Source organism: Podarcis raffonei, chromosome 11 (genome assembly GCF_027172205.1).
Source record: "Podarcis raffonei isolate rPodRaf1 chromosome 11, rPodRaf1.pri, whole genome shotgun sequence".
In the NCBI taxonomy this organism is placed as follows: domain Eukaryota; kingdom Metazoa; phylum Chordata; class Lepidosauria; order Squamata; family Lacertidae; genus Podarcis; species Podarcis raffonei.
Genome location: NC_070612.1, coordinates 31,336,063 through 31,363,351, shown reverse-complemented (window position 1 = coordinate 31,363,351; position 27,289 = coordinate 31,336,063). Strand labels below are relative to the sequence as shown.

At 41.6% G+C, this 27,289-nt stretch overlaps 2 protein-coding genes across 6 annotated transcripts in view; one reads left to right on the top strand and one right to left on the bottom strand.

The window, feature by feature from the left end:
- The window catches only part of LOC128423744 (uncharacterized), a 47,826-nt gene that overhangs the window by 10,299 nt on the left and 10,238 nt on the right, over window positions 1–27,289 (top strand). The gene's annotated exons all lie outside the window — the stretch shown is intronic.
- Window positions 1,053–26,837, bottom strand: CKMT2 (creatine kinase, mitochondrial 2). 2 transcript variants are annotated; one of them, XM_053409221.1, is made up of 10 exons: window positions 26,396–26,837; window positions 16,185–16,346; window positions 13,362–13,560; window positions 10,734–10,829; window positions 10,085–10,306; window positions 7,237–7,322; window positions 4,775–4,898; window positions 3,024–3,158; window positions 2,705–2,830; window positions 1,053–1,300 (listed from the first exon to the last, which is right to left on the bottom strand). In XM_053409221.1, the coding sequence occupies exons 2-10, from the start codon at window positions 16,334–16,336 to the stop codon at window positions 1,181–1,183; spliced, it is 1,260 nt and encodes a 419-aa protein (XP_053265196.1). In that variant the 5' UTR covers window positions 16,337–16,346; window positions 26,396–26,837; the 3' UTR covers window positions 1,053–1,180. The 2 variants fall into 2 exon arrangements, with proteins under 2 accessions (XP_053265196.1, XP_053265195.1); XM_053409220.1 differs by having other exon boundaries at window positions 16,185–16,386; window positions 26,396–26,637.

The following is a 27,289-nucleotide window of genomic DNA, read 5'->3' as shown; positions in this document are numbered from 1 at the left end:
CTACAGAACTCTTATGTTCCTAAGTGTACTTGGAAATTAATCCCACTGAAATCAGTAGCTATCACGTCCAAGTAAACATATGGCTGAGCTGCTAGTCTACGATTTTATATTATGCTGCTCCTTCCCACTGCACTGCAGAGCAACAGGTGGTATCTGGTTTTCAACATCATGTTATATCAGCAGCTAAACTCTCTGATATGCCGATATATCATGATGTCTGAAACTGCCCAGCCCTACCCCACACTGCTCCTGCTTGCATGAACCAGAGCGGTATGGGGGCTCACTGAGCTGAGCAAGCCCTCCAATCTGGCTCCCACGAGCGGTATGGAGTAGGGCTGGGCAATCAGCTGAAGGCCCGGCAGCCTCCCACCCACCCCTTAGCAGATCAAGGCCCCAGAGGGGGCTTCCTTAAACTGTTCCGCTGAGGTGGGGGTAGCTGTGCACCCACCCGCCCCTCAGCAGAGCAGTTTAAAGAAGCCACCACCACCTTCAGCCCCCATCTCCCCCTCTCTTTTTCTAGGTAGAAGTTGCCAGGACATTACCCCATTTGCCTCTACATAGTTCCATCCTTATTTCAAGCATCAGGATATATCAGTACATCGTGATGTTTAGCTGATGATATATGACGATGCTGAAAACCGGATATTGCCCAGCCCTACTTCTCACAGTCCAAACATTTAATTATCTGTTCTAGAAAATTTCCTGGTATCAGCATCAAGCTTGCCTGGTTCATAGCTAAGGAGAGCTCATCACATCATTCCAGCTGCTGCTGCAGATTGGTTGCTGCCTACCCGCATGGGCATTGTGGGAGTGTCAGGGACATGCAATGTGAACAGTTGGAGGTGGCAAGAGTTCCCAGAGATATAGTATGGAGGCATTGATACCTTGGCTTTCATTTCTGCTTATACTGTTTTGCTTTTGCTGGCATCACAGATACATTATGCTGGCCTTACATTCCCATAGCAGGACCACAGGATTGGTCACATTGTTTCAAAGAGCAGTCGAATAGGGGTGCAATACCTGGGGCGCCAGATAGCATTTTACTGAACATGTTGACAGGGTCTTATTTTTATTTTTTCCCTTTTGACAAGTTACAGTATTTAAGGAACTGAATATACAGAATTAAAAGTCTGTCACAACAGACTCGTGGCAGGTCAGTTGATACTCATTGGAAGCTGCTTCACTTCTTTCCAAACTGTGGCAGGGGTGGCGGTATCTTGATGTCTTGACCTTTCTCCAACTTCTTCTCACAGTCAACCATGTAATTGACGCCATCAATGACTAACTGAACAAGTTCCACCTTAAATAACAAGAAGAAAAGCTTGCTGAGGTTATGCTTTAAAAACCTTGGTTTTTCTGTGGATAATTATTTACCACAGAACATATGCGCATGTTCAGTAAAACTAGGTAGAAGAATTCTCCCTGAACAATATCAATTTGTTATATACTGTAAGATACATGTCTAATAATGAAACTTTGCAGTCCTTTTGGGCGACTGTGTCTTAAGTTACTTGGTTTGAAAGTACTTTGGGGATAATGAATGTATCGACTTTATTGGTTTTCCCCTCTTCAGGTAACTGATCCTTTGTCATCTGAGTACTGAAATGAGAAAATAAAGGTGGCATAGGCCCAATAAGTCATGCTTTAATATAAGGGGATTGATCAGATACCAGTTTAGGATCTATTCCAGTCTGGCATGATTTTTGCAGGTCTCAAAGAAGTCATTGAGAATATACACATAGGCATAGGCTTATACAATTAGGTCATTGTCCTGATTCATATCACCATATCTTGTTGTCTGTTGTGTTCATTTCAATTTGGGAGAGGAGTTGTTGTTGGCATCCATCTGTCTCGAGAGACAATGTATCGTGCCTCCAAGGGTGAAGTCAAACCACTGTGGCTGCAGATACAGTACCTGTAACTCTTAACTGTTACCTCCTGTATTGTTTTTGTTGCGTTAGCACCTCTGGGGTGACCTCTCCAGGGTCCAAGCCTAGGCAGAGTGTAGGGAGGTCCTGGGCTGCCCAGATGACAAGACAACCCCCCCCCCCAGTCTCACTAAAGCAGAGCAATACATTTGGTACCAGCTTGGCTGCAGGAGTTTCCAGAAGGAGGGCGTACAAGACGCCATCCAACCATCTTAATGCATTCATTGAAAACAAATGAGAATGGCCTTCTGTGTCCTAAGACTGCATGCAGGCACTGAAGGGGCACACCTTGGTGGTAGAACACTTGTTTTGCATGCAGATGGTCCCAGGCTTTCTCCCTGGCATCTCCAGGTAGAGCTGGAAATGTCCGCTATCTGAAACTCTGGGGAGCAGCTGCCAGTCAGTGTGGACAATACTGAGCTAGATAGACCAATGGTCTGACTCAGTATAAAACAGATTCCAATATTCCTATGTGGAAGTCTCTTTCCCTTTGCTCATAAGGGATCACTGGGCTGAAGTACATGAGTCTAAATAATCTAATTTATACAAATGTTTTTTAAGAATAATACTTTTGGCATATCAGGCGCATTCCATGTTCTTGTCTTGCTTGTCAAGTAAATGCAAGTTGGTGCCACTGAGTTTCCTGTTAACAATACTTGCGTTTATGTGAAGACACTAAATGTTCAGCTTGAAAATATTCTGTAGTATCTATAGTTTACATAAGAAAGCTGTCCCCAAGTTTTGCTGCAATTTAAAATGGGAGGGGGGAATCTTACCTCTGATCGACCCATGCGGTCTAGATTGGAGATATCGTATATATCTGCTACAGCAGCTGTGTCTACTCCACCGGTGCCACGCTTTTGAAGCCTCAAGTTTTCCAGGATCTTTGCAAATCTAGGATCCTGCCATAAAAGGAAATATGTCATTTCTTAAATAGTGATTGCTCCTCAAGATGTGTATGTTTGCAAACGCAGGGTTGCCTAAATTTCACATTACATTTCTAGGTGTAAAGGCGTCTAAACAGGCACTACAAATTTGTATGGATCGTTCTTACCGACATTGGTGATTAAAAGCCATTTGAGTTGGTTTACGCACCTTGCTGAGCTTTGTGAGCTTAACGTGGACTCCTGCACGCAATCCTGTTCCCAGATTGGAAGGACAGGTCAATACATATCCTAAGCGTTCGTTCCACATAAACTCCCACCCTCGTTCTTTAATTAACCTTTCAACCTACAGAGGAAATAAAAGGCAATGAACTGCTGGGTACAGATAGTGCCATCTGTTAACAGTGCTGGCTTTCTGTTAAAATACAGTTCCTAGCAGCTTGTATAATAATTGCACGAGATCCATCTTTGGCATCAGAGACTTGTAGTAAAGATCGCCGACATCAATAGTGTTCCACAAGTGAAAGCAAGAACAGAATATTATCTCTAAATTGAAGCTTCAACTTGGGAGGTTAGATTGATTGCTGTATTGGTTCTCCATATATTAGTATATAGTATTTGTATTAAAGAAAACACAGTCCTGTTAACTTTCATTGGGACTTCCTTCTGGGCAACTGGAGTGAAAATTGCTACTTTGTATTTTGAAACTGAAGTGTCCCTCAGAATTTATTGAGGAAGTGGAATATTTATATTTGCGCATGTTTGTAATTTGATCTCCACCCCCATCCCTGGACACGAGAGAAAGCCTTTTCTATCATGGTGCCTCTGTTATGGAACTCACACCCAAGAGAAATGCTGTTCAATACTTCTCTTTTATTATTTGGGTTTGCTAGGGAAATTTTTATATCATACTAATTTTTTTGTATTTTTGTTTTGATGTGTTTTAGCAACTTTGTGAGCTGCATTGTATTCGTTTATATAGAAAAGCAATGTACAAATTTCTAAATGAATTAAAACTGTTTTTTTAAAAAAATACAACTTTGCTGGCAAATGCAACTCTGTGAAGTCAGCACCCTTAACAAACTACCGTTTCTAGGATTCTCCATGATTGCTAAAGTGGTATAAAAGTGCTTTAAACATATGTGTGGATGTGACTTCCCCCACCATGCATATCCTGCATGTGCTAACTAGTTCTGTAACCCACTTAATGAAATTTTACTTAATTAATTGACTAAAATGCAGCCAATCAATTAAAACAGGATAAATTTGCTTATGAGGAAAACATTTGCCAGGAGATTTGGCTGGCCATTCTTGAGAGGGAAGGCTTTGTGTATCAGCGCCTGAAGATTATCCATCTTAGGTACTTGAGCTGTACTGACCAGACTGATGCAGGTAGCAACATTTTTCTTTGAGCTCCAGGTGTGCCTGCAAGATATTGTTCTAGGCCAGGCATAGGCAAACTTGGACCTCTGGATGTTTTGGGACTACAACTCCCATAATCCCTAGCTAACAGGACTAGTGCTCAGGGATGATGGGAGTTGTAGTCCCAAAACATCTGGAGGGCTGAGTTTGCCTATGCCTGTTCTAGGCAGTGAGGGAAAGAGGGACTCTTCCTTTGAGGGTAGAAAGGTATAGGAAGGGAAACAGGTAACATCAGCTATGTGGACCCCTTAGGCACCTTTGAGGGTGATGGGCAGTTCCTGAGGCTGCAGATCAATGAACGGAACCTAAAATTACAACAATTAGCATGTGAGGGGTTGTAATAAAAATTGACCACAATGAATGTATTACGACTTTCATTGCAGCTTCGTGTACAGGGTTAAGTAAACGCTTATGCCTGACTTGCTCTCATAACATTAAGGAGCCCCAAATGGCTGTCATGCCCAGGGCCCCCCAAACCCCAGAGCTACCACTGCTTAAAACTCAGAAACATTTTTTAAAATGACACAACAAAATGCCCACCTCTAGTAATCCACGGCAAAATCTTTCAAAGACCCGTTTCATGTTGCCTCCCTTTTCCATGGAGATCACCCTGGTGTGATCTTCTTCGTTGATCCAGACGAGAAATGTTTTGTCATTGTTGTGCCTGGTTGGAAGCGAGCAAGGCATTGGCATTACTGTCACACAAGCCTTCAACAACAATTCTCACAGGCGCCTGATTGTTTCGTTTCACCTCTCCCCTTTCTTATCTGTCTTCGTTGTGGGCAGAATTGAGCTTTGTGCGGTGCTATTACTGTGGCAAGGTTAAGGATAAGGGTTAGTGAAGATTTCCGCCATTTCATTCCACTGAACAAGTACCAATGATAAAATCATTCCCATTTCTAGGGTTATATAAAGAGCACTGCTCAGTCCTGATCCCACTGTACTCAACTGCTGCTATGCTAGAGAGTACGTTTTGTTCTCTGAAATGAGCGCAGCATGAGGCATGTGCTGCTATGGGAACTGAGAAAGGGAAAGCGTGCACATCCTTTTTAATTGGGAAAGAGGAGAATCTGCCTCTCTAGTTTATAAACTAGAGACTGGAACATTTGAAGGTCTATCCTGTCTAAAGCCCAAATCATATTCAACTTTGCTTTAAAATTAGTTCATTTTTTCAAGTATTCCACAACAGAACAGGCATGCAAAAATTCATTATATGCTCAGTGAAATTCTTTCCCAGCCCATAAGCACATAAATGCAGAACTGCAAATGGTACCTCAGTGTAGCTACAGCAGCATGCTTTCTGAGCCAAGTGTGTTCTGTGTTGCCTACTTTCATTTAAGCTTCTTGGTGACTGGAAAGCATTCAGGACAGTGTGTGGGCATGCTGTATACATGATGCTCCCTGACCAGTTTCTGCATTGCATCCAACACCTTTGTATGCTACTGCAAGTCTTGCTTAATAAAGTAGCACAGCACTTGACATTTCAGGATGTTAGGAGTTGCTTTATGGGGAATTTACTTTGACAGTTGTAGCTGTCCTAATACCTGAATTCCTTTAACTGAAGATGCAGTGTGTGAAACCTGGGTCTTGCAAGAAATGGATATTTTGCTCTTTTATCACTCATTTGCCCTCAGATTATTTTCGTTCACCAAAGTATCCAGGCTACGATTCCCATGCAACTTTTTATTGCAGATATTTAAATACAAACACATGGGCAAGTTTCAGTTCTGTTTATATACTTTGGCCCACACTGATACATGATAACAGCTGACACATTCAAAGATAAAACAATAAACTCCTTTGGAAAAAAGTAACAAAGAGAATTAAAATAATATACTATCACGTTTGAACGTTCATGTAAAGTACCTAACACATTTCAGTCCTGAAGCATTCATTCATTATCAAAGTAGTAAGACATCACTGATTCCAAAGGAACAGAAATTCCTTCAGAGCATCATAAATCTTCACAAATGATTAGCCTTTATTCAGGATATCAGGGAGACAGAACTAAAATTGCTTTCAAATCATTTAGAGATCTCTCTCGTTCTCTTCCTTTTCATCCCATTATTTACTGATAAATCACATTGGTTTTATTATACTGAATTTCTATAATACTACCAATCTAAAACTGCTTTTAGTATAAATAAGAAGCTCATACAGTGGTACTTTGGTTCTCAAACGCCTTGGTATTCAAACAACTTGGAACCCAAACACTGCAAACCCAGAAGTAACTTTTGCCAAACGTGCTCCGTTTTAAGTGTTACGCTGAGATCTCTCTGTTTTTGCTATTTATTTTGCATTTTTGTTTTTGCGCTCTGTTTTGTTTTTGTGACTGTGTGGAACCCAATTCAGCTTCTGATTGATTGATTGTGTTACTGCAGTACATTGTTTATTGCTTTCATTTTATGGATCAGTGGTCTCATTAAATAGTAAAATTCATGTTAAATTGCTGTTTTAGGGTTGGTTTTTAAAAGTCTGGAACGGATTAATGCATTTTGCATTACTTTCTATGGAAAAGCAAGCCGTGGTTTTGGAACGGACTTCCGGAATGGATTAAGTTTGGGAACCAAGGTACCACTGTACTATAATTATAGTTAATGCCGCCGTTATTTATTATGAATAATGCCTTCCCCCCTCAAGTGCACCCCATTCTGCAGGGTCTCCTTGCCTTTTTAGAGAGCTACTGAGGGAGAAGAACCCTGTCCACAGACTTCTCTATGAATTGAACTCCTTATTAACTGAAGAATTAAATCCAGTCACTAGGGTTATATGCTACCTTTTTATCACTGGTAATATAGAATAATAGACTCAAGCCACCTGTCTTTCTTTTTTATGTATGCTACTGCACTTCTCCTAAAAATTAATTAATGGAAGAAGATGAGAGAGAGTGTGTGTGCAAAAGCATGTATTTGGTTTTAGGAATAGCAGCTGTTGTTGTGTTAGGAAGGAACTAATAAAGCCATTTGTTCATAGCTTAAGCGTGCACAATTCATATTCCATACCAGATTCCTCTGGCATCTGGCCAGTCACGGGCCATCCCGGCACATGTTAGCAAAGGGGACACTGGTTTATCAAATAGGAAATGGTCCTGCAGACCAGCATATGCAAGGCAGAGGGAAAGAAAGAAAGAAGTGAATTTTAGGTCCCATAATCATCATTGCAAGGAAGAACATGCAAGCACCACCACTGAGCAAATAAAGATTCACACTGGATTCTTCTTCACTGCAAATGACAATATTCTTTCTCTAGATAACTTGGTAGGTTTTTATTTTGTTGTAAAAGCAATGATTCTAGAGAGTTGTAACCACACCGAGGAAAAAGAAATAAAGGAGAAACAATGTACAGAACAATGTACAATACGTATAAGGATTAAAGTGAATTTTTATACCAATTATTCAACTTGTATGCCAAAAGCTTTTAGGCAGTGTCTAATTTTTAATAAAATCTTAAAGATAAGGTTTTTCAGACATGAGACCTAATCAAAATCCATGATAGCAGTCTAAAGGTCAGGTTGATCTGACCTTTTTGTATTAGTGATTAATTATGTTCCTCGTTCCCATTTGTTTTTACTCATAAATAAAGCCTTCGATAGAACTTCATTTCTTAACAGAATTATTCCCCCCCATCTTTATTCCCCCAACAAATTTTCATTTACAGGTGCATAAATCCCAGCTCAACTGTGCAGTGTTCCTTATTTATAGACTTAATTTCTTTATTGATTGTGGGGTATGAGCTAATGGATCTTGTTTGCAGAGTCCACCAGCAAGTTAAATATCTAATATTTTTGTTTTGTGTGTTTAGAGTTTATTAGGACATTCATGCATACACTCTTTAATGCAGTTTTAGGTGTGCATATTTTTTCACTGTACAGGTTACCAAGGTACATGAGAACACAAAAGGTATAAATTAAATCCAGTGCTGCTTTTTTACAGTATTCCCTGATTTACAGTACCATCACCTTTAAAATAAAAATACCACAGTTAGAGGCATGTGGACAGCTAGATGAAAATGTCATGGTTTGCACAAACGCAAGTTTCTACTTCTATTCAGATTACTCGGAATCAAAGTAAGGGTGTCCAATGCAACACCAATGCACTTGTTGATCCCTGAACTATGGACATAATGGGTGAGATCCAGTGTCACTCTAAGTAATGCAAGTCCATTATTTTTAATGGGTATGACATCATTGAATATCACCCAGAACGATAATAGTACCAAGGATGTGGTTTTTAAGGTTGCTTTACACATCATCATATTGTAAGCATACCTATTACTTACAAATATGGGTGAATATAGTCATCACCATCTAATAGGGTTGTCATATGCCTGGAATTTCCATTGTAATCAGCACCTGGGGAAAAATTGCTGAAATGTCCAGGGAAGTCTGGCTGTATGGCGGCCCATGTTGGTAATGTAGATTTTGGCGAATTTCCTTTTTTAAAAAAACTCAAAAACTATTTTTTTGCAAAATCTACATTTTTACTTTTTGGAAGGGAAATCATTCATTGGGCTAGGGAGATACCAGATGCAGCACAGCTCCGGGGTTTCACTCCCATAAACACATGGTGCCTGGTGCCCATTGGGATTGGTGGGGCAGAAAGCAGAGAGGGCAACAGTAGGTGGAGCCAGAGCCAGTGACAGGAAGAGCCAGCTATTTGTTTTGTCCTCATCCTCTTCCCTGCTGTGTTCTACAAGGGCAAAACAAAGACTAAGGGGGAGGGGGTTGGTGACCAGGGCATTCCTGAACTGCTTGTAAGAGGTAAGGCGGGCAAGTGGGGGCAAACTGTGTTTGGTGAGGCACTTCTCCATTTGCCCCAAAGGACCAGGCCGCGCCCCCAATTTGGGGTTTTGACTAAAAGGCAATCTCAAAAGTGAGTGGAAGATTGAGGGTGGTGCTTAACCCTTTCATTTCCTGCCATTTGTCTGCCCAAGCTTCTTTTTGACCTACAAGGAGAAAGGTTACCGTATTTTTCGCCCTATAGGGCGCACCGCTCCATAGGACGCACCTAGGTTTTTTGGGGGGGAAATAAAGAAAAAAAAATTATTTCCCCCCCAGGCGCGGGGCTGGTGCGGGGGAAGCCCGAGCTTCCCCCAATCCCAGCCCCAAGAACAGCCTGCTATCTGCAAGCCTAGGGAGGCCAGCGGTAAGTCGCGCCGGTCTCCCCAGGCTTCGGAATGCAGGCAGCTCTGCGCAGCCATCGGGAGGCGGGTGCGACTTCGCGCCCCGCTCAGGATGGCTGCGCAGAGCTGCGCTCGCCCTGGGACAGCAGGCAGCTCTGCGCAGCCATCGGGAGGCGGGCGGGAAGTGGCGCCAGTCTCCCGAGGGTTGCGCAGAGCTTCCTGAAGCCTGCATTCGCCCCATAGGACGCACACACATTTCCCCTTCATTTTTGGAGGGGGGGAAGTGCGTCCTATAGGGCGAAAAATACGGTATATGCTGGGGGGGGAGCAAGAGAATGTTTTTTGAACTGAGAAAAGGGCTAAACTATTTTCCCACCTCACTATTCCACTGCACTTCAGGCTTTTTATTTTAAAAATGAAGGAAAACAATTCACATTTACATATCTAGACTGGCACTAAATAAATAAAAAATGTAGACTGTCACTATATTTATATAGTGGTCTTAATTGGTCTTAAATATAATCGTTCAAACAAAGCAGAGCGTTTTCCTTTGATATACCTAAGCCTTTTGCAATATTTCAGGCCCTCTTGGACTTTTTCCAGCCTATTTTTAGGCGTTTAGGATTCAAATGCAACATTAACAATAGCCTTTATTATCTGTGCATAAAACATCTGTATGCAAAAGGAAGCGGCATCCCTTTAAACCTCCAGGCTGGGCATTGTACTTACATCGATAAGTTGCTGCTGTTCTTTCTCAGACATTGTGGTCAGGCTATAATACTTCCCAGAGAGATCTCCTTTCAGGCCAGCCAAAGCAGTGACTACAACGTTCTCTACTTCTCTCCTCTCTGCCCGGGAGCAGGCAGGCGGTAGGCTCAGGCCCCGAATACTGCGGCCAGTGCGTACGCGGGATGATAAGACGTAGCGTTCATCAAATTGCCCATGGGTGATCTGATCCACAAACAAAAGGGAGTTCGTGTCACAGAAAGGGCTGTCTAGGACTGGCCAAAATCCATTGTTCTGCCTGAGAACAGCAAATGGTGCTCCCCATCCCCAAGTCAAGTACCCAAGACTGACCAAAGATTTTTGATACCTGAGGCAGAAAAATCCCACAAGCACCTCTCCCTGGGAGTAAAAATTCAACAGTAATACATGAAATAAATAATTTTCTGTTCTTTGGCATTAACTCAAAATCAGCTATTTGAGGCAGACACCTGATAATGTTAATCTAGCACTGTCCTATATGTTGTAAGAAATATTACTTGGAAAACAAGTACACAAATGCTAATTCTATCCATGGCAATATACTCTTATAGTTATTCTCAGCCCCTTTTCTCTGAAGTTAAGATTTCTTACATTGGTCCTAAATTGTACCTACCTTGGAAGAGTCCAGGTCAGTGTGATGCTTCATTACTTTTGGATCATAGCCATTGTGTCTTAATTTGATAACTGGGTCAAAAATTTCAGCAAATTCCTGTAGAGTCAATGACATATATTCATTATTATTATATTCCAGTCACTTTGGTGGTTACATCTCTTTTGTGTATTTGCAATTGATACGTTTTAATTCTCACTTTTTTGAACCATTCCACAAACCGGACCTCCTAGCTAAGGGGAAAGAGCTACACAGAGACAAAGAAATAAAGGAAGTGATGGGAAAGGAATATTGGGGAGAAAGGCAGAACTTTGATATGTTATGTGTCAAGCGTGTGGAAAGAAAAACTGTGACAAGTACATTGTCCAGTAAAAAGTTTGGCTAGCACAAGGGGCATGGCATTCATAGTGGTAGTAGCATCCTTTTTATGAAACTCCCAAATAGGGATATTCAGGAGATTCACTTATTTAGGGTCTATAGTTCTGGCAGGCATTGGGGAGATGTGAACCTTATCCCAGACTAAATTTATTGTTTTAATAGAGGTTGCTGTTCTGTAATTGATTTTTGTGCTTTTTCTTTTTAACGGTACTGCATTGGGAGGATTTTATTTTAATTGCTAGTCGTCTTTTAAAAAGGCAAGATACATACTTAACATACAATGCGACACAATTTAGAGGCATTAATACCCCTCGTTTCTCTTTTACTGAATGAGTTGGCTAACTACATCACTTCCATGCATGCACTTTAAATTCCACTCCCTCTTAGACAGTAACTTAGCCTTTCTTCCCAGTACCATTGCTCTTGAAGAGTGATCCATTTTCAATATGAGATCCATCTATCCATCTATCTATCTCCAATTGGCTTCTGGGCTTGTTAGCCTGATTATTTGCTCTTCAAATCTGGGAAGAATAGAACTAGGGTAGCTTGTTTGTGCGAGGAGTGGGGGGGGGGGAGTGAGAGAGAGAAACAGACCCTGAATTTCATTTAATATATACAGCACTAATGCTGAGATCAAAAGTAAAGAGAGAAAGAAATTAATAAATAGTTTCTAGAGACTGTTATCACTATAGTGGGGCAAATCTTTTCCAGCCTTGTACAAAATTATAGCTCCTATCTCTAACTTCTGCTTCTGATTATACTAATTAGCCAGTATGTCTGGCAGTGGCAGTTTAAATATTAGGGAACACCTGACACAGCCTCCATCTCCTCTGTTTTCTCCAGAACCTTTATTGTTTGCTTTTCTGGGTTTAAAATCTGCTCTGACTGTTCAGTCACAGTCTGGAGAAGAGCTGTATTGTGTCCCAGAATTATGCCTAGGTTCCCCCCCCCCCCATATACCACAAAACTTCCCACCCAATAACAATATTCAACTTATTCTGTTATCAGCATGCTATATTTTGATGCAAGAAATTAGGTCATTTCAGATCAATACTCTTAAGATTTTGCCACTTCCTCCAAAGAATCTTGGGAATCATCATTCGTTAAGGGTGCTGACAATTGTTAAGAGACAGTTTTCAAGGGTGACATATCCTAAACTGTTGTAAACTTCATGGATGCCCTTCTAAAATAGTTTTTAAAGCCCCTTAGAAACTAGCCTAAAATAGAAAGAGGAAGAATAAGAAATGTAGGGAGAAAATTCCGTCTGTGTTTTGGTCATTTGGCTGATTTTTTTTTTTTTGGGGGGGGAGGTACACTGTATGCCTGAGACCCTTCTAGTTCCTGGATTCAATTCCTGGAATAGCCAGGCTAGCTTCCTGATGAGGTCAATTTTGTTGTTGTTGATAGCTGTGGGCATAGCCAGGATTTTTGTTGGGGGGGGCAGGACTTTTGTTGGGGGGGTAGCTAGTTAGTTGATTGGTCAGTTAGTTAAGTACAGTCATACCTCTTGTTACGTCCTCTTCATGTTATGTTCTTTCAGGATACGTCCCGCGGCGACCCGGAAGTACCGGAAAGGGTTACTTCCGGGTTTTGCCATTTGCACATGCGCAGACACGCAAAATGACATCACGCGCATGTGCAGAAGCAGCGAATCGCAACCCGCGCAGATGCCGATTGTGTTCTGCTCATGTTGAGAACGGGGCTCCAGAACTGATCCTGTTCGCAACCAGAGGTACCACTGTATTTCTATTGTTTTACTTGATCTGGGGAGGGCAGCTGTCCCCCTTCGCCTCCTTAGTTACGCCCATGTTGATAGCTGTCTATGTATAGGAATGTGTGTACGTGCACACACATTTTTACAGCAGAATTTCTGCTTCGTTCAATTTAGTGAACAACGGTTCCACTTTTTTACCTCAAGCTGAATTTACCAGCAAGAGAGAAGGCATCTACAGGAGGCAAATAAAATATTGTCTTCTGTGCCTGCATTTATTATCCTGGATATTACTATACAGAGGGTGCCTTTAATAGTGTTTTCTCTTCACTGAACTTCCCGCTTAGGGGGGAAACAATCCCACAAGGAAGAGAAACAACTACCATCATTATCCATATGCCTTGTGTTCTGTGTACACTCTAGTGTCCTATTTTCCTTTAAAACTACACCCTGCGTGAAGAATCTGTGTTTATCTAACTGTTTCATCTAGTAAATGTACAAACTAAACAAGTGGATGGCAGCATATAATAGAAAATCTTCACCTCATAAGATTCTTCATCTCCTGCAACCATGCCGACCGTTTTGATGAAAGGGTGGCCAGGATTGTCAACACCAGTTTGGATGCATTGATCCAGCGTGTAGCCATTGGGAGTCATCTTGTCCCTCAGTTTGGCATAGATTGCTGGAGTGAGGCATTCAGCCATGCAGTTGTTGTGCTTACGAAGATCAGGGAAGTCTGCACTGGTAAAAGAATGAAAAAAGAAAAGGAATGTAAAGCATTCATATTGATCTGCAATCTTTGGTTACATTTTCAATTCATATCAGCGAAGGTAGGCAGAATCGGCATCCTACTTGCCTGTCTGCTTTTATGCCTCTAGAAAAAGAAAAAGAAAAAAGGAAGCACACTGTGAATATGTTATGGTATGAAGAAAATGGCAGGGAACTGGGAAGTGTGACTGCTTCTTGGCTTATACAATCTGTAGGGGAAGCACACATACTGTGCTTCCCCAGAGGAATGCTGGCTTCCAGCAGAAACCACAGAGACAGTTTCAATAGTGGACGGAAGCACTTCGGCAGATGGAAAGGAAACAAATGACCTTCAGAATTTATATTTTTTGTGTTAATCTGCAAAATTAAAGTGCAAGTAAATTTAATGAGATGACTCTGCAGCTGGTATTAATCAATGTAGCTCAACTAGGATTCCTGGAAATGTATCTGCTCACAACATTTACCTAACTTTTTCATTACTGTTTTGATACTTGTTAGAGATATTACGGAAGTGAACCAGCTTGCTGTAATGTTTAGAGCAGCTTGGTCAATTTATTGCCATCCAGATGTTTTGGACTATAACTCCCATCATCCCCAACCATTGCTAGTTGAGGCCAATGGGAGTTGTAGTTCAAACAGTCAGGGGGAAGGGGTACTAGATTGGTGAAGGCTGGGTTGACCTATTGGATCAGGGCTGGGGAAGAATCTCATTCAAGTCCCTGGTCAACCATGAAGCTCATTAAGCGATCATGGGCCAGCCAGCCACTTGTGGCCTAGCCTCCCTATAAAATGGGATGAGCTCATTGGAAGGAAAATGAGAGATAAATGAAGTAAATAATATCATTCATAAGGAAGAGGGAGATTTATTATAATTAGTTCCACAGGAATCTCCGTGGAATGGAGATTTTAAAAATGACACCTGCTTATTATAAGGAACAGCGGGTGGTGCTGTGGTCTAAACCACAGAGCCCTAGGGCTTGCCGATCAGAAGGTCGGTGGTTCGAATCCCCGCGATGGGGTGAGCTTCCGTTGTTTGGTTCCAGCTCCTGCCCACCTAGCAGTTCAAAAGCATGTCAAAGTGCAAGTAGATAAATAGGTACCGCTCCGGCGGGAAGGTAAACGGCGTTTCCATGTGCTGCTCTGGTTCACCAGAAGCAGCTTAGTCATGCTGGCCACATGACCCGGAAGCTGTATGAGGACAAACACCGGCTCCCTCGGCCTATAGAGTGAGATGAGCACCGCAGCCCCAGAGTCGTCCCGACTTGACCTAACGGTCAGGGGTACCTTTACCTTTTTACTATGACTCTAGCTCAGTTTGGGAATTTCAGCCTCTATTGCCCCATTCAGATCACTTTATCCTTTAATAATAATAATAATAATAATTTTCATTTCTATACTGCTTTATATTTTTAGAGGGGAAACCCTCTAAGTGTTTTACAACATACATAAAAACATAAAACAAAACACTTCAAAATAAAACATTACTCAATAAATCAAGTATACATACAAAGCAACATAATTACCTGAAAATTAAATTGTATCTTAAAAAAAATCAAAATAAAACATTACTAAAGTAAGGCTGCATCTAGACACATTAAAGAAGCGTTTCAGTTAAACGCGTTGTATGAGAAATCGGGTTGGCAAAAATGGAACTCCATAGCACCATCTGGTATCACAGTGTTAAAATGCACATACAAATAATATAAAACACATTTTCTTTCCCAATCTAGCTGAGTCCCATGTCAAATATAAAATGCACATTTAAACAGTATAATTAACAAGAGGATAAAATATTATCACAAGCATGGAACATATCAGCTGCTGTTGCGGCAAATCCTGCCTATGGTAGTTCATTGTGGGCTGTGGCTGTGGAAGCTCAGGCTCGACAACCAGGGTCTGGTTGACACAGCCAAGATGGTCTCTGGCCACTTCAGCAAACGCATCTTTTGTAGCTGGAGTCAGTCAGGGCCCCGTGCTCCCTGGGCAAGTGGGAAAATGCCAGACGGCAAGGAGCAGGTCTTCTAGAACTCAGAGCCATACATTTAAAGCACATGGCTTCCCCCAAGGAATCTTGGGAAATGAAGTTTCTTAAGGATGCTGGGAACTGTAGCTCTGTGAGCAGTAAACTGCAGTCTTCAGGATTCTTGGGGGAGGGGAAAGAGCCATGCCTGTTAAGGTGGTATACCTGTGTGCCTTAAATGCAGTGCTTTTTTCTGGGGGTAGGCAGGCGTATGCATACCCCTATTTTGTGAATCTTTATACTTTTGTCCATTTACTGTATTTATTTTCCCCGATTTGAACTATAAAATGGTGGTTTTCTTGAGTCAAAATGAGAGTAGCCCTAAACATTTTTAAAGGAAAAAAAGCACTGCTTAAATGTATGGTGCAGCTGTGACCTAAGTCCATTGCTAGTTTTGTCCTGCTTCTTCAACCTTCTCACCTGCTGTTCCTCAACACCTTTGCTTCTTGGGCTCTCTTCCCACTCAACAGCCTTGTTTTTCTCTTTACTGCCAAAGAGTATTCAGTGGAGACACTTAGGTCCTTCAAACAACAGGCCCCAACACTTGTTCATCAGTGATTTGAATCAAAGTATTTACCTTGGAGGAAATAGTCTTTGTCTGTGAAAGGATCCAGCTTTCACATTTTGCTTATTCAGCAGGTATCCAGTGGTCAGCGCCCCAGTACTAACTGTCGCAAAGAGAACTGCAGTTCTTCGACCAGCCAGGAGACGTGAGAAGGTACTGGCCATCTTTTGTCACCTATTAGTTTTGGAAGACGCACACAAATCTGCAATGAGAGCTGAAATAGGTACATAAGTAATAATATGAAAACGGTGACAATGGGGCCAACTGGTTGATTGTTTTATGGAGGCAGGCAGATATTTATCAGAAGTCTCAGATGTTTCAAACCTAGTCTTGTCTTCTACAAGCCCAACTCAGGTTGTTAGTTTTGAACTTAAATATTGGAATGGCGGGGATCATAAAGAAGAAAGTGCCAAGCTAGCCAGGACCCAGTCCATTAAAGGTTTTTAATTAGCAGGGTCCGTCCTGGCTATCTCAGCACTTTCTCCTTTATGATTCCCCTCACTGTTAGGTTTTTTTCATTTACCAATTTGTTGAAATATGTTTCAGTATCAGTGGTTTTTTGTTGTTGTATAGGTCTGTGCAGTGGCAAATGCCAGTTTCCATTAGTCCTCAGTGCAAATATCATTTGAAAACTCGTCTCTGCATTCCAGACATGCACATTCACATATCAGGGTTTAATCACTAAGAAGAAGCACTGACCTATTGAACAAAGGAAAGGAAGCACGTCAATAATTCCTGTAGTTCAGTAGAAATGTTTGGCTCAAAACACAGGCAGCAGGAGCAAGCCTAATGCTTCAATTTTTTCTTTCATGGCTTTGAGCTACTGTGATTTTTTTCTGATCTACAGTTATCTCAGAAGCAACTACTAAATAAGTGGCTATGGTCCCTAAACCATACAAGTATACAGAGAGAGAGAGAGAGAGAAGCAAAAAGCAACTGTCCTCTTGTAGCCTAGTTTTATAGTGCTTCGAGGGAGGGGTATAAAATGTTTCATACCTGGAGTAATTAATTCCTGATTTTTCAGGACTGGCCTCCATTTTAGAAACTCAGTTACTATAGCCCAGTGGTTCCCAAACTTCAGGAGTACAACAACCCCCTTTTAACCTCAAAATAATTCATGGACACACACCCCTCACTAATTGTTGTAATTTTAGGCTCCATTCATTAAGACAATAAACAATGAGAAAAAAACTACTCTGAACTTCAGCGACACTTTTAAATGAATTCACTTTTTATTAATTGCAACAACAAACACCAGTTAGTCATTTCTGACTAGGTTCATGTCCCTTCAACTTCAAACCTATTGGAGTAAACAAAAGGATAAAAATACAGGAAATAAGTACCGTAATTGTTCAAAGGAATAAGGGTATTACAGTATTCACTCAATCAGCATCCCCCTCCATTCTCAGTAGAGAATAGTTGGCTCCAAACTGTACTTAAACCCCAGATTTTCAACAGTTGGATATTCCACAAGCTCCAATGGGACACCTCTTTGCTCCTCAATGTTCTCAAAGGTCAGACCTATGCTTTGCTGGACCGTGGGCTAAGGAATGGGAAAGACTAAGAAGGTTGCTTGGCTGGTGTAAGATTTTAAGAGAAACGCTTCTCTCTTGCAGAAGGCAGAGATCTCTGATCCTTGACTTTGTGTTATGCTTTTTGGTCAGATATGCCTCCTCTTTCTTTTCTTTTGCTCTCTTTTTTGCTTGGTCTGTGGCACATTGCTTTTGGGTAGGGACTCTTTCACACTTTAGATCTAAGGTATGTGCAGGCTTAGTGAGTGTATCGCTCTTGCATATTTGTAACCTTGCAGTCTGAAGCAGCATCCGAATATATACAAGTGTTGAACGTGCATGTGGGTTCAGTTGTCCGCTGCATAATGCTGAATTGCCTGGCTTGCGTTTATCTATCAGTAGGCTGAGAATGTCTGTATTGAGGTGGGTGGGTATAAGCTCAGCTAGCAATGAAGGAAGGAGCCCATCCTTCACTTTTAGTTCAACTGATGCTTTTCTCTGTGTGTACATTTGTGTGTGGCAGCTGAGTCTGTGGTGGCACTGTGGCCAGGCAGAAGTGATAGCCGCTTCACCTGCTGGACTGTGATAAAACAAGAGTTTGGCAATGGGAGAGTGTCCATTGGGAATTTACTCAGAAGTTGCTGGTGGTGCCCCCCTTGCCACTACTGGTTGCAGTCACCTGCTTCATGGACCCCTTGGGATATTTCTGCAGACCCCTGGTGGACTGAAGCTCACATGTTGAGAACCACTGCTGTGGTAGATAAATAAAAGCCTTTTAAGAGGATATTCAGGCTCATATCCTGAGACCTGCTTTAGAACAAGCAGAAACTCTCTTCCCACCAGTGAACACATGCATCTTTATAAAGTTCAAAGGGCTTATGCTAGAGGGTGATAGGACACCAGTGTCTAGTTTCACATTCAAAATTAAATTAGTTAATTGAACACAGCCTTTAAGGTCCACTTTTCCATAGCAAAAGGCTCACTGAAATCTCAGGCCATTTTGAGCTTGGGGGAGCCCATCTCTAAATGCTTACTGCAGTTAATAGAAGTAATTATTGTGACTTCAAAATAGCCATGAGGGTCAAGAAATACTGTCATACCAAGGGGTATGAAATTGCTGGAATTGCTTCTGTTCTGAATGATACATATTGCATTTTTATTCTGTCAAAATTAAGAAAATAGAACAAGACAATGATCTTCATAAAAATAACCCGTGCATTGCCCCTGTTGAATGTAGGATATTCCATCAAGTCACAGGTAACATTAATGGCATCAGACGGTCTGTCATGTTTAGCTAGCTCATGCCATTTCTGTTGGCAAGGAGGCACTGCATGAAAAGTTGTTTTCATATCCCACCCATTCCTTAAAGTAATGGAATGTGACACAGTCATCATGTACATTGTACTAGCAGTGATTGATTGACTGGCTGACTTATTATTTTTACACCTTGAAGCCCTTTCATACAATGAGCTGGATAGATCAGAAAATTGCAATGTGGAAATGGCAAAAGCCTCAATGATATCAACAAGATGTTTGCCTTAAAAGTCTGAACGTTAGGGTAGAGGATCACATTATTTGTAAAAAGCCTTACTGGGTGTCATTGCTGTACCCCGTCACCCCGTGTCCAGATGTGGTTTACATGGAAAAGACTCTAGTTCACAGAAACCATTTCACACCAACACTCCACCAGGTAATTTGAAGATATGGTTAAATTCAATAGAGGGTTTTTTTTTTCTGTGTTAGAAAACAATGTGTGATTCATTCCCTTATTCAGGTTATTTGGTGTTACAATGACCTGGTTTTGAAATTCACTTGCAGTTGTGGTCTTATTTAAGACATTATCTGCTGTGCATAAATCTAATTCACATGCCTTGGATTTTCAAACATTTCTACTAGCTGGTAGCCCTTTCAGTCCTTCTTTTCCCAGTGGCTTATTCCATGTGCCCTTAACCTCCAGTGACATTAACTGATAGAACACCTGATCCTGGAGCAAGCTGAGCTGCCTTTGCTCTCACCCCTATGCTAGTTTCATCAACCTTGGCTCTTAACTAGCATCTAAAATTAGTACATGTTCCCATATGAGAGGCATGCATAACAGAAGGCACAGAACGACAGGAGTGGGTGGAGAACACAAAAGAGGATGAGAGTAGGCAAGCTTGTGGGGAATGAGGGGCGGGGGAACGAAGGGGTGTAAGTGGGGGGATTCTAAAGTTCCTTTCAGATGTGGTAATTTCAATACTTTTGATGACTATTTCATTAGAATGCACACAGCCGTATATCTGTTGCAGATGTTGTGTATGTCTAGAATGAATGCATATTGGGAGGGCAGCAGCATGATGGGTCCACTTTGCAACCTATTAGAACGCCATTCAATGAGGGTTCTGTTTAGGTGTTGTAAAGAGCATGCATTACTCAGTTCTGGGATAGCTCAGTTGGTAGAGCATAAGACTTTTAATCTCTGGCTCGTGGGTTTGAGCCCCACATTAGGCAAAATATTCCTAATGGTCCCTTCCAACTCTACAGTTCTATAATTCGAAGTATGGAGCCACAATAATACTCTGGCCTCATCGGCAATGCACATTTGAAGCAGTATAGTGCCACTTCAAAGAGTCACGGCTTCCCCCAAAGAATCCTGGGAACTGCAGTTAGTTAAGGGTGCTGCAGGTGTCAGCCACAACTCTTTGGCTAGTGCAATTCTGTTTTACTTCTGAGCCTCTGCGCTGTCTATACTTTTCCCAGGAATTATTTCCTGGTAGTCAGAGTTGGGTTTCAGAAAAGTTGTGTGTCTGTGTGTGCTGTATTTCCCCCTGCCGCTGAGTGCAATGTGAATCTGCAGTATAATTCCTCACATTGCTGGTGCCTTTATTACTTCCCTGCTTTATTTTACTGCAAGTGGAAGTTATTATATTAAATCCCATTACTCTTGGAGAGCAGCCTAGACAATACTGCTGAATTGAATGTGTTCTGTTTGCTTTTACTGTGACATATCCTGATGCCCTACAGCAGAGGCCAATGATGTGTCATCCTAGCACTAATGCCTCAAATACATAACAAAACGATGTCCAATGTCTCAATGGCATATTTTTTTCAGACTGACAGCTTTGTCTTTATTCATACTCCTAGCATCTGGAAGGGGAAATTGGAAAGGAAATATTGTCCTTGATTTTCCACCAAGCTGATAGCCTTATATTAAGACCTACTGTATGAAAATGTCTCATGCCACTTTTCACTCAATCTAGGAACTTGTACACTGAACACATGGAGAGACCCTTAATGTGTATAACCTGCACGTTCCATGCAGCCTTTTCCCACAGAGGAACACTGAATGCAAGGGATTTGAGCAAGAGCACAGTGAGCATGACGCTGAAAACAAGGCAATTCTGTACATTATTCCATGCAATAATAGCTTCCTTCCTCCTTTCCATATTCCAAGTCTGAACCCAAGCATAGAGAGCAGAACCCTGGTTGAAATCATGTTATTGTCCCTAACCTGGAACCTAGCAATCCTATTTAGACTTCTCACCCAGTTGTGGGATGCATGGATAACTTAGCACATCTATCAAAGTTATGGCTCTACCAAACAAGGTAATACCAGATGCTCCAGTCAAGTTAGAGGAGCAAAGGTGGTCTCTTACAGGAAAACGTAGCAGCCTTTTTGGTTATTGCTCTGACCAGAACAAGCCTGACTTGGAAATACTTATAGGCGTCAGCCAGTATGACATGATCCACTGTGCGCTACTGCCATTAAGAGGCACATTTGCTGGTCTGGCTGGTTTCCCTATAAGAAACTTTCTTTGGCTGGAGCTTGGTAGCAACAGTAATGAAATCCTGTCTGATGTCATGCTGTGGGGTTGAGTCCTGCCAGACACAGAGGGTGCTGGCCTGTACCTGGGAATGCAGCCCACTGAACTCAACAGAACTTACTTCTGCAGAGAGATGCGAAGAGTTGCACCATAAAGCTGCCTATTTTAGAAGATGGTTCAATCCTACTCTGGACAGAGGACTATTTCTTAGACCTCTTTGATCACGGACAGCTGGAAGTTCTATCTGGGTGAGTTCTCCCAGCAATATGAACCTCTCCCGCCTTTTCAGCTAATTCACAGGGACCCACAGTGCTATTTTTCTAGAAAAAGAGGTGCTGGAACTCACCATGAATGCCTCCCTCTTTCTCTTAGAATGCCAATGGCACCCAGGTGAGAGGTGTTGGAACTGAGTTCCGGTGAGTTCCCCCTGCAAAAAACCCCCTGAGGACCCATATTAATATGGTTCATCTGGGGTTTTATACTTGTATTATAAACTGCTCTGGGGCTTCCCTAAAACATAATGTGGTGGCTGGGGCGGACACATTCATAAATAAATTCCGTACGCAACACGTATCCAAGAGTCTTCAGCTTTCCCAAAGAGTCTCTGAATGGATCATAGTTAAAGGTTGTGAAAGTTCCATTTGCAACCAGGATGAAGCAAGTTGTGGCTAGGAAGATGGAAAGCTGCTTTATTGCATTGTCATTGGTCTACCAAGCTGAGGGCTGCCTACCACTCTGGGCTTTCTCCTGGGTTTCAGAAAGTAGTGCTTTGCAGACTTGCCCACCTGGAAATGCCAGGGATTGATCTCAGGGTTTTGTGCGTGCATGCGCTTTACCATGGGTGCGTGCATGCGCTTGCCCCAATAATATAGTAGTCAAGGTGATTAGGTCTTTTAGCAATAAAATGCCAAAAGGTGTCTGACTACAGCAATGGAGAAACTCACATCAGCTAGGACAGAGACAGCTGCTAAGTGCATTTATGGCACCCCGATTCCATTTTATAAGAGAATTAAAAGAGGGATCAATGCATGACATATTCGAAAGATGAGGCAGCTGATTTTGTGTGGGAGTAATTAACAGAGAACACTGGTGACTAAACAAAGCACACCATTTTAATTTTGTGCACAGATTTCAAAAGCGGCCCTTGCTGCTAATTTGTTATCACTGACCTTTCAAGCTAATGTTGACTGCCACAAACATGGAGCAAATTTAATTGCTTTTTCTAGAGCAACATTTCTTAACCTGAGCCTGATATGTGAACTTCAAGGAATGGAGGGCAGTCAGTGTAGAAGGTCACACACTTGAAAGCTTTCACCTTTCTCCAGAATTTCTTCAAGCAGATTTGTGCTGTGATCCAAGCTTTCAAAGCAGACGGTACTTGTTCGTTCAATAAAAGAAAACCAAATACTCAGAAGACTAGTTGCTGACTTAATAGAATGCATTCAATAGTTTGGCAATTAGCCAGTAAAACTTGCACAAGTTATTCTTAATTGCTCCCAATGTATTTTTATTTTATCAAGGACGAACCGTAACAAAAGTGCCCCTCAGTCCCTTCTGCTCAGAGATTCAAACCATGATATTCCTTAGGATTGCTATCTATTTGCTTAAAATGAGATATAAGAAAGCAACCATAGGAAGTGTTACTTTCAATTTGATATTGAGTATATCCAAAAACAGCCCTTTAATTCTTGACTGGATTCTTTCCCTTGCCTTTCCCCAACTTCCCACAACCCATTGTAAGTGTTGTAATGCCCCAAATGCATACACTGAACACATGGAGAGGAAGGCAGGGCTGGGCCTGCTAGCTATGTCTCCTGATGTAACACATTTGTAGCCAATCATAAATGTTGAAAGTGCAGCCACTGAGTTCATGCTAGCAGACATGACCTTGTTGCAGCCGAGCATCTGCAGTGAGCTAGAGAAGCAGAGGGAAGAGATTTTTTTGCTGGTTGAATTTGGGCAGAGACATGGTGGGGGGAGCAGTTGGCTTTGTGGAATTTGATGCAGGATTAGCAGTTGTGCTGCCTGCTTTTGGAGTCTGCTTACATCCAATTGGTTCGATTCTATATGTGTTAATATGTAGATATCACGAAAGACATATTATGAGTCTCCAGTGTGCTTGCTATCTCTCCCCCGCCACTTTCTTCAAAGGACCCTAAACACTGGAGCGCTGCTCATGGGCTTCTTACTGCTGGGGGAAGTGGGGAGCACAAAATAAGACAGAAATATACTCCAGCAACGTGCAGGTTAAATGAACCCCTTTCCAGACCTGGTAGCATTTGCATGACACACCTACACACTGCAGCCAACACACAAATGTGTTGTGAAATAGTTTGGAAAACTCTGTCCTATAGGTTTATCTGCATAAAGAAGAACGTGGCAAGCCCACTGCAACTAGGACAATCAGAAATCCAGTTTCAGCACTATATTCCGGTGCAAGAAGTACCAGGGTCAGGCCCTAGACGCCTTTTAAGTGCAGGTGCCAAGCCTTGTAATCTGAGCTCTGTGTATCATGTTAGTTGGGACTGCAACGTTTAGCTGTGTGCAAAAGGAATTTTCCTCATCACTAACTATGCACAATTAACTCCCCTCCCCCAATATGAAATTAGGGAAAGGTCTTCCAGGTCAGAGGATATGTCTTTTACTACACTGAGCTCCAGCACTTCCTATTTGTTTCAGTTTAAGAACAGCAAAGACCCCTCGTGTTACTTTTGGCAGGAGTTTCAGAGCTGACCTAAAGTTAGCACCTCCCATATCGGCAACATTTTCCAGGACAGTTGTCCCCTTGGCTTGCATGTTCAAACGGTGTCAGATTAAGCACAGCGAATTTATAAACTGCATGTTAAAGCACTGAAGCTAGAGCTGCGAAAGGAGAAATGGCTGTGGCAGGAGCACTCTTTGCTCATTTCTTTCCCTCTTTCATTAATATTAGGAAGTGTATGGCGGTTTGGTTTTTTGTTTTGCTTTTTAGGCAAAAATTCTACTGGCAGGAAACTCAGCCGTTTAGAAATAGATATAGATAAAATACTGTCCTAGTAGAGTAGAAATGCATCATATGTATCATGTGACTCTTGACTTTTTCAAGACACCTTAAGCTGTTGCTTAAGCTAAATGTTATGCATCCACTGAGATACAGCACAGATGTAGTTCAAACAGCAAAGAAACAAGAAGACAAACAGAGTAGAAAGCTGATAAAGGAACAAATTTGCATCTTGCACTGGCTTAAACAAAACAAAACCCAAACATACTTTTTTTTAAATCAAAGAGTGTTTGGGTAGATACATTGGTGCATCTGTATTTGAGAACTATCTCCATTCTCAAATAACAATAATGGCTGCTCTGTTTCTAAAGTATAAAAATGTCTTTCAAGGTTTTGCTAATCAGTTCCTGATCCAGTGCCTTGGGTATCAGTACTGAATAATGAGTTCATAAATTCAGAAAGTAAGCAGATGAACAAACCAATACATACATAAAATTAATTAAATCTTAATTTTAATCGTAATACTTGCGTACATTCAGTACCGCTCAATTATGTAAGCAAATGAAACAATGCACTTCATGTGTCAGGCTAGGATATTGTATCACTGTGGATTGTCGTAAGGTACTAGTAGTTTTATATCATACAGAGTTTAATTATGAACACCAGCATGGTAAAGAATAGTTCAAAATACTCTACAGTTAGTCCACAAACTGTTAAACTACACTACCTGATGAACCATTTATGTCATATTATCGCAGTCTAAGCTGGTCTGACCTGTGATCCTAAGCACTTGGCTAGAAGCTGCATTCAAAGAAAATGTGTGTTCTGTGGGTGATATCCAACTAAATCATATGGAGAACAGACCTACAGAATCTATGGACATGGTTACTTAAATTCCTATATACAGTGGTTGTACTCCATACAGCATAGGGGTAACAGTCTATGGCTCTGGTTATATTATGTAACTATTCTAATATAGCTAGTTTGCCGATTAGACTAAAAGAGACAGGGAAAGGTTATAATCAACGATAATTAATCTCTCGAGTTCCTCTGCTGGCAGATGAGATCTGTTTACAGGCTTGCCAGATCTAAAATTTAAAAACAAGGAACACTCTAGCAGAGCATTCGTATGCATATTTAGTTAGAAAGAGGTGTTCAGCAGAGCTCACTTCCAAGTAAGTGTGTTTACTTACTGTTACTGTAGGGTTCTACCGAATTCTGCGGTGCAATTTTATGAAATATGGAGCAATGAAAAAGGACTATTTGCTTTCATAAAGAAGAGAATAGACCTGGAACTGGGCTTATTTTAACTTGTTCAAAACCCCAGCATCTGATGTTTGTTTATTACAGTACTTGTTAATCTGGGCGGTTATTCTGTAATCCCTTTGGAGTAAGCCTCATTAAACTCGATGGGGCTTACTTCTGAGTAGATGTGAAACCAAACAAGGCATGTAAATGAAGCAAAATTCTTTACTGAGATCAGTTGGCCAATTTGGAGAGATGCAATTCAGACAGAGATAAATCTCGATACTGATCAAATCTTAGGATACAGCGTTCGGTTACACCAATTAAAAACACCCATCTACAATACCATTTCAAACTCTCTAGTTAATGGAACACATTTATGGACAGTGCTGACATTTTTTAAGTTGTCTGCTCAGCAGGCTGCCTGCAGAAACATTACTATTTGCATAAAAGAAGGCTTTATTTTCATATATTTAACATGTTTGTTTTGGTATCGCTATCTGGGTCAGAAGCACAGTAGCCTGACAAATCTCACAGTCGCCGTTTTCTGAGTACTTATGCAAATGAGCAAACTGCATCTCCCAAAAGGCTACAATCTGTGGCACTTTCAAAACATTTTTAATAACCCTCCCATTCGAAATGTCACTGCCATTGGTGAATAAACAGAGGCAAAGTCCAACTGACCTTGAAGCTGAAGCCAGACACGTCCTGCAACGAGCCTGGGAGCAAAGAAGTGTGAAGCAGACAAGTAGTGCTGTGACAAAATTACAGGTCATATGAGGAGCAAAATGAGATGCTGGCAGGGGAGGGAAGAAAGGGAGAGAGAAGTATTTATTGCACTGGCCAACCCCATTCCTTTCAGGTCTATTCAAAATATTTGGCTACACAGCCATGTCCTTGAGGGAGCAAGAGGGTGACCTGGTTGGCCCCATCTTCCACACAGTGCAACAAACAAATGAGAAATATTTTTCAGTCTTGGCATTTTTGTTCACTTCTCTATGGGAAAAAAATATTTATTGGTTTCTGTTGGCGGTGGCAGGGCATGGTTGGTTGCCTATAGTTGACTGCAGTGAGTTTTGTGTATGTGAGTGGGAGGGGGATGTTTGGTCAGCTTAGCCATATCAATTCATATGTGGTCAGTGGGTTCCTCTTGTTGTCTTGTGTATATAATAAAGGGGAGCCACACCAGGGTGAAGGCATCCTCTTTTGTTTGTTCCCATTCTAGTTTCAGTTTGTTGATGAGCTTTTCTAGTAGGGCTGTTTCCCATATGGTTTGTTACCAGTGGCTCATGTTTACTCCTGGCAGGTCCCTCCAATGTCTAATTATGATGCTCCTGGTTGCTGAGAGTAGATGACTTATGAGTTCTTTGCAGTGTGAATGTGCATTATTGTCTTGGAAGATATTCAGTAAGGCCAGTTCTGGAGTGGCTTCTAGTTTCTGTTTAGTCCTACAAGAAATATGCAAAATAACTAATGTCCAAAAGGATTGAATTTTGGGGCAATCCCACCACATGTGGAGGTATGTGTCTGTAGAGTGGCAATCTCTCCAGCATTTTGGTGAGATTCCTGGGTGTATCA

Excerpts from the sequence above, each read along its gene's own strand:
- CKMT2 (XM_053409221.1), bottom strand. The coding sequence starts at position 16,336 with ATGGCCAGTACCTTCTCACGTCTCCTGGCTGGTCGAAGAACTGCAGTT. Across the intron at positions 10,830-13,361 it reads GAGATGAAGAATCTTATGAG|GAATTTGCTGAAATTTTTGA; the intron begins GTGAAGATTTTC and ends TTGACTCTACAG. Across the intron at positions 3,159-4,774 it reads TTTGCCGTGGATTACTAGAG|GTTGAAAGGTTAATTAAAGA; the intron begins GTGGGCATTTTG and ends TTTCCTCTGTAG.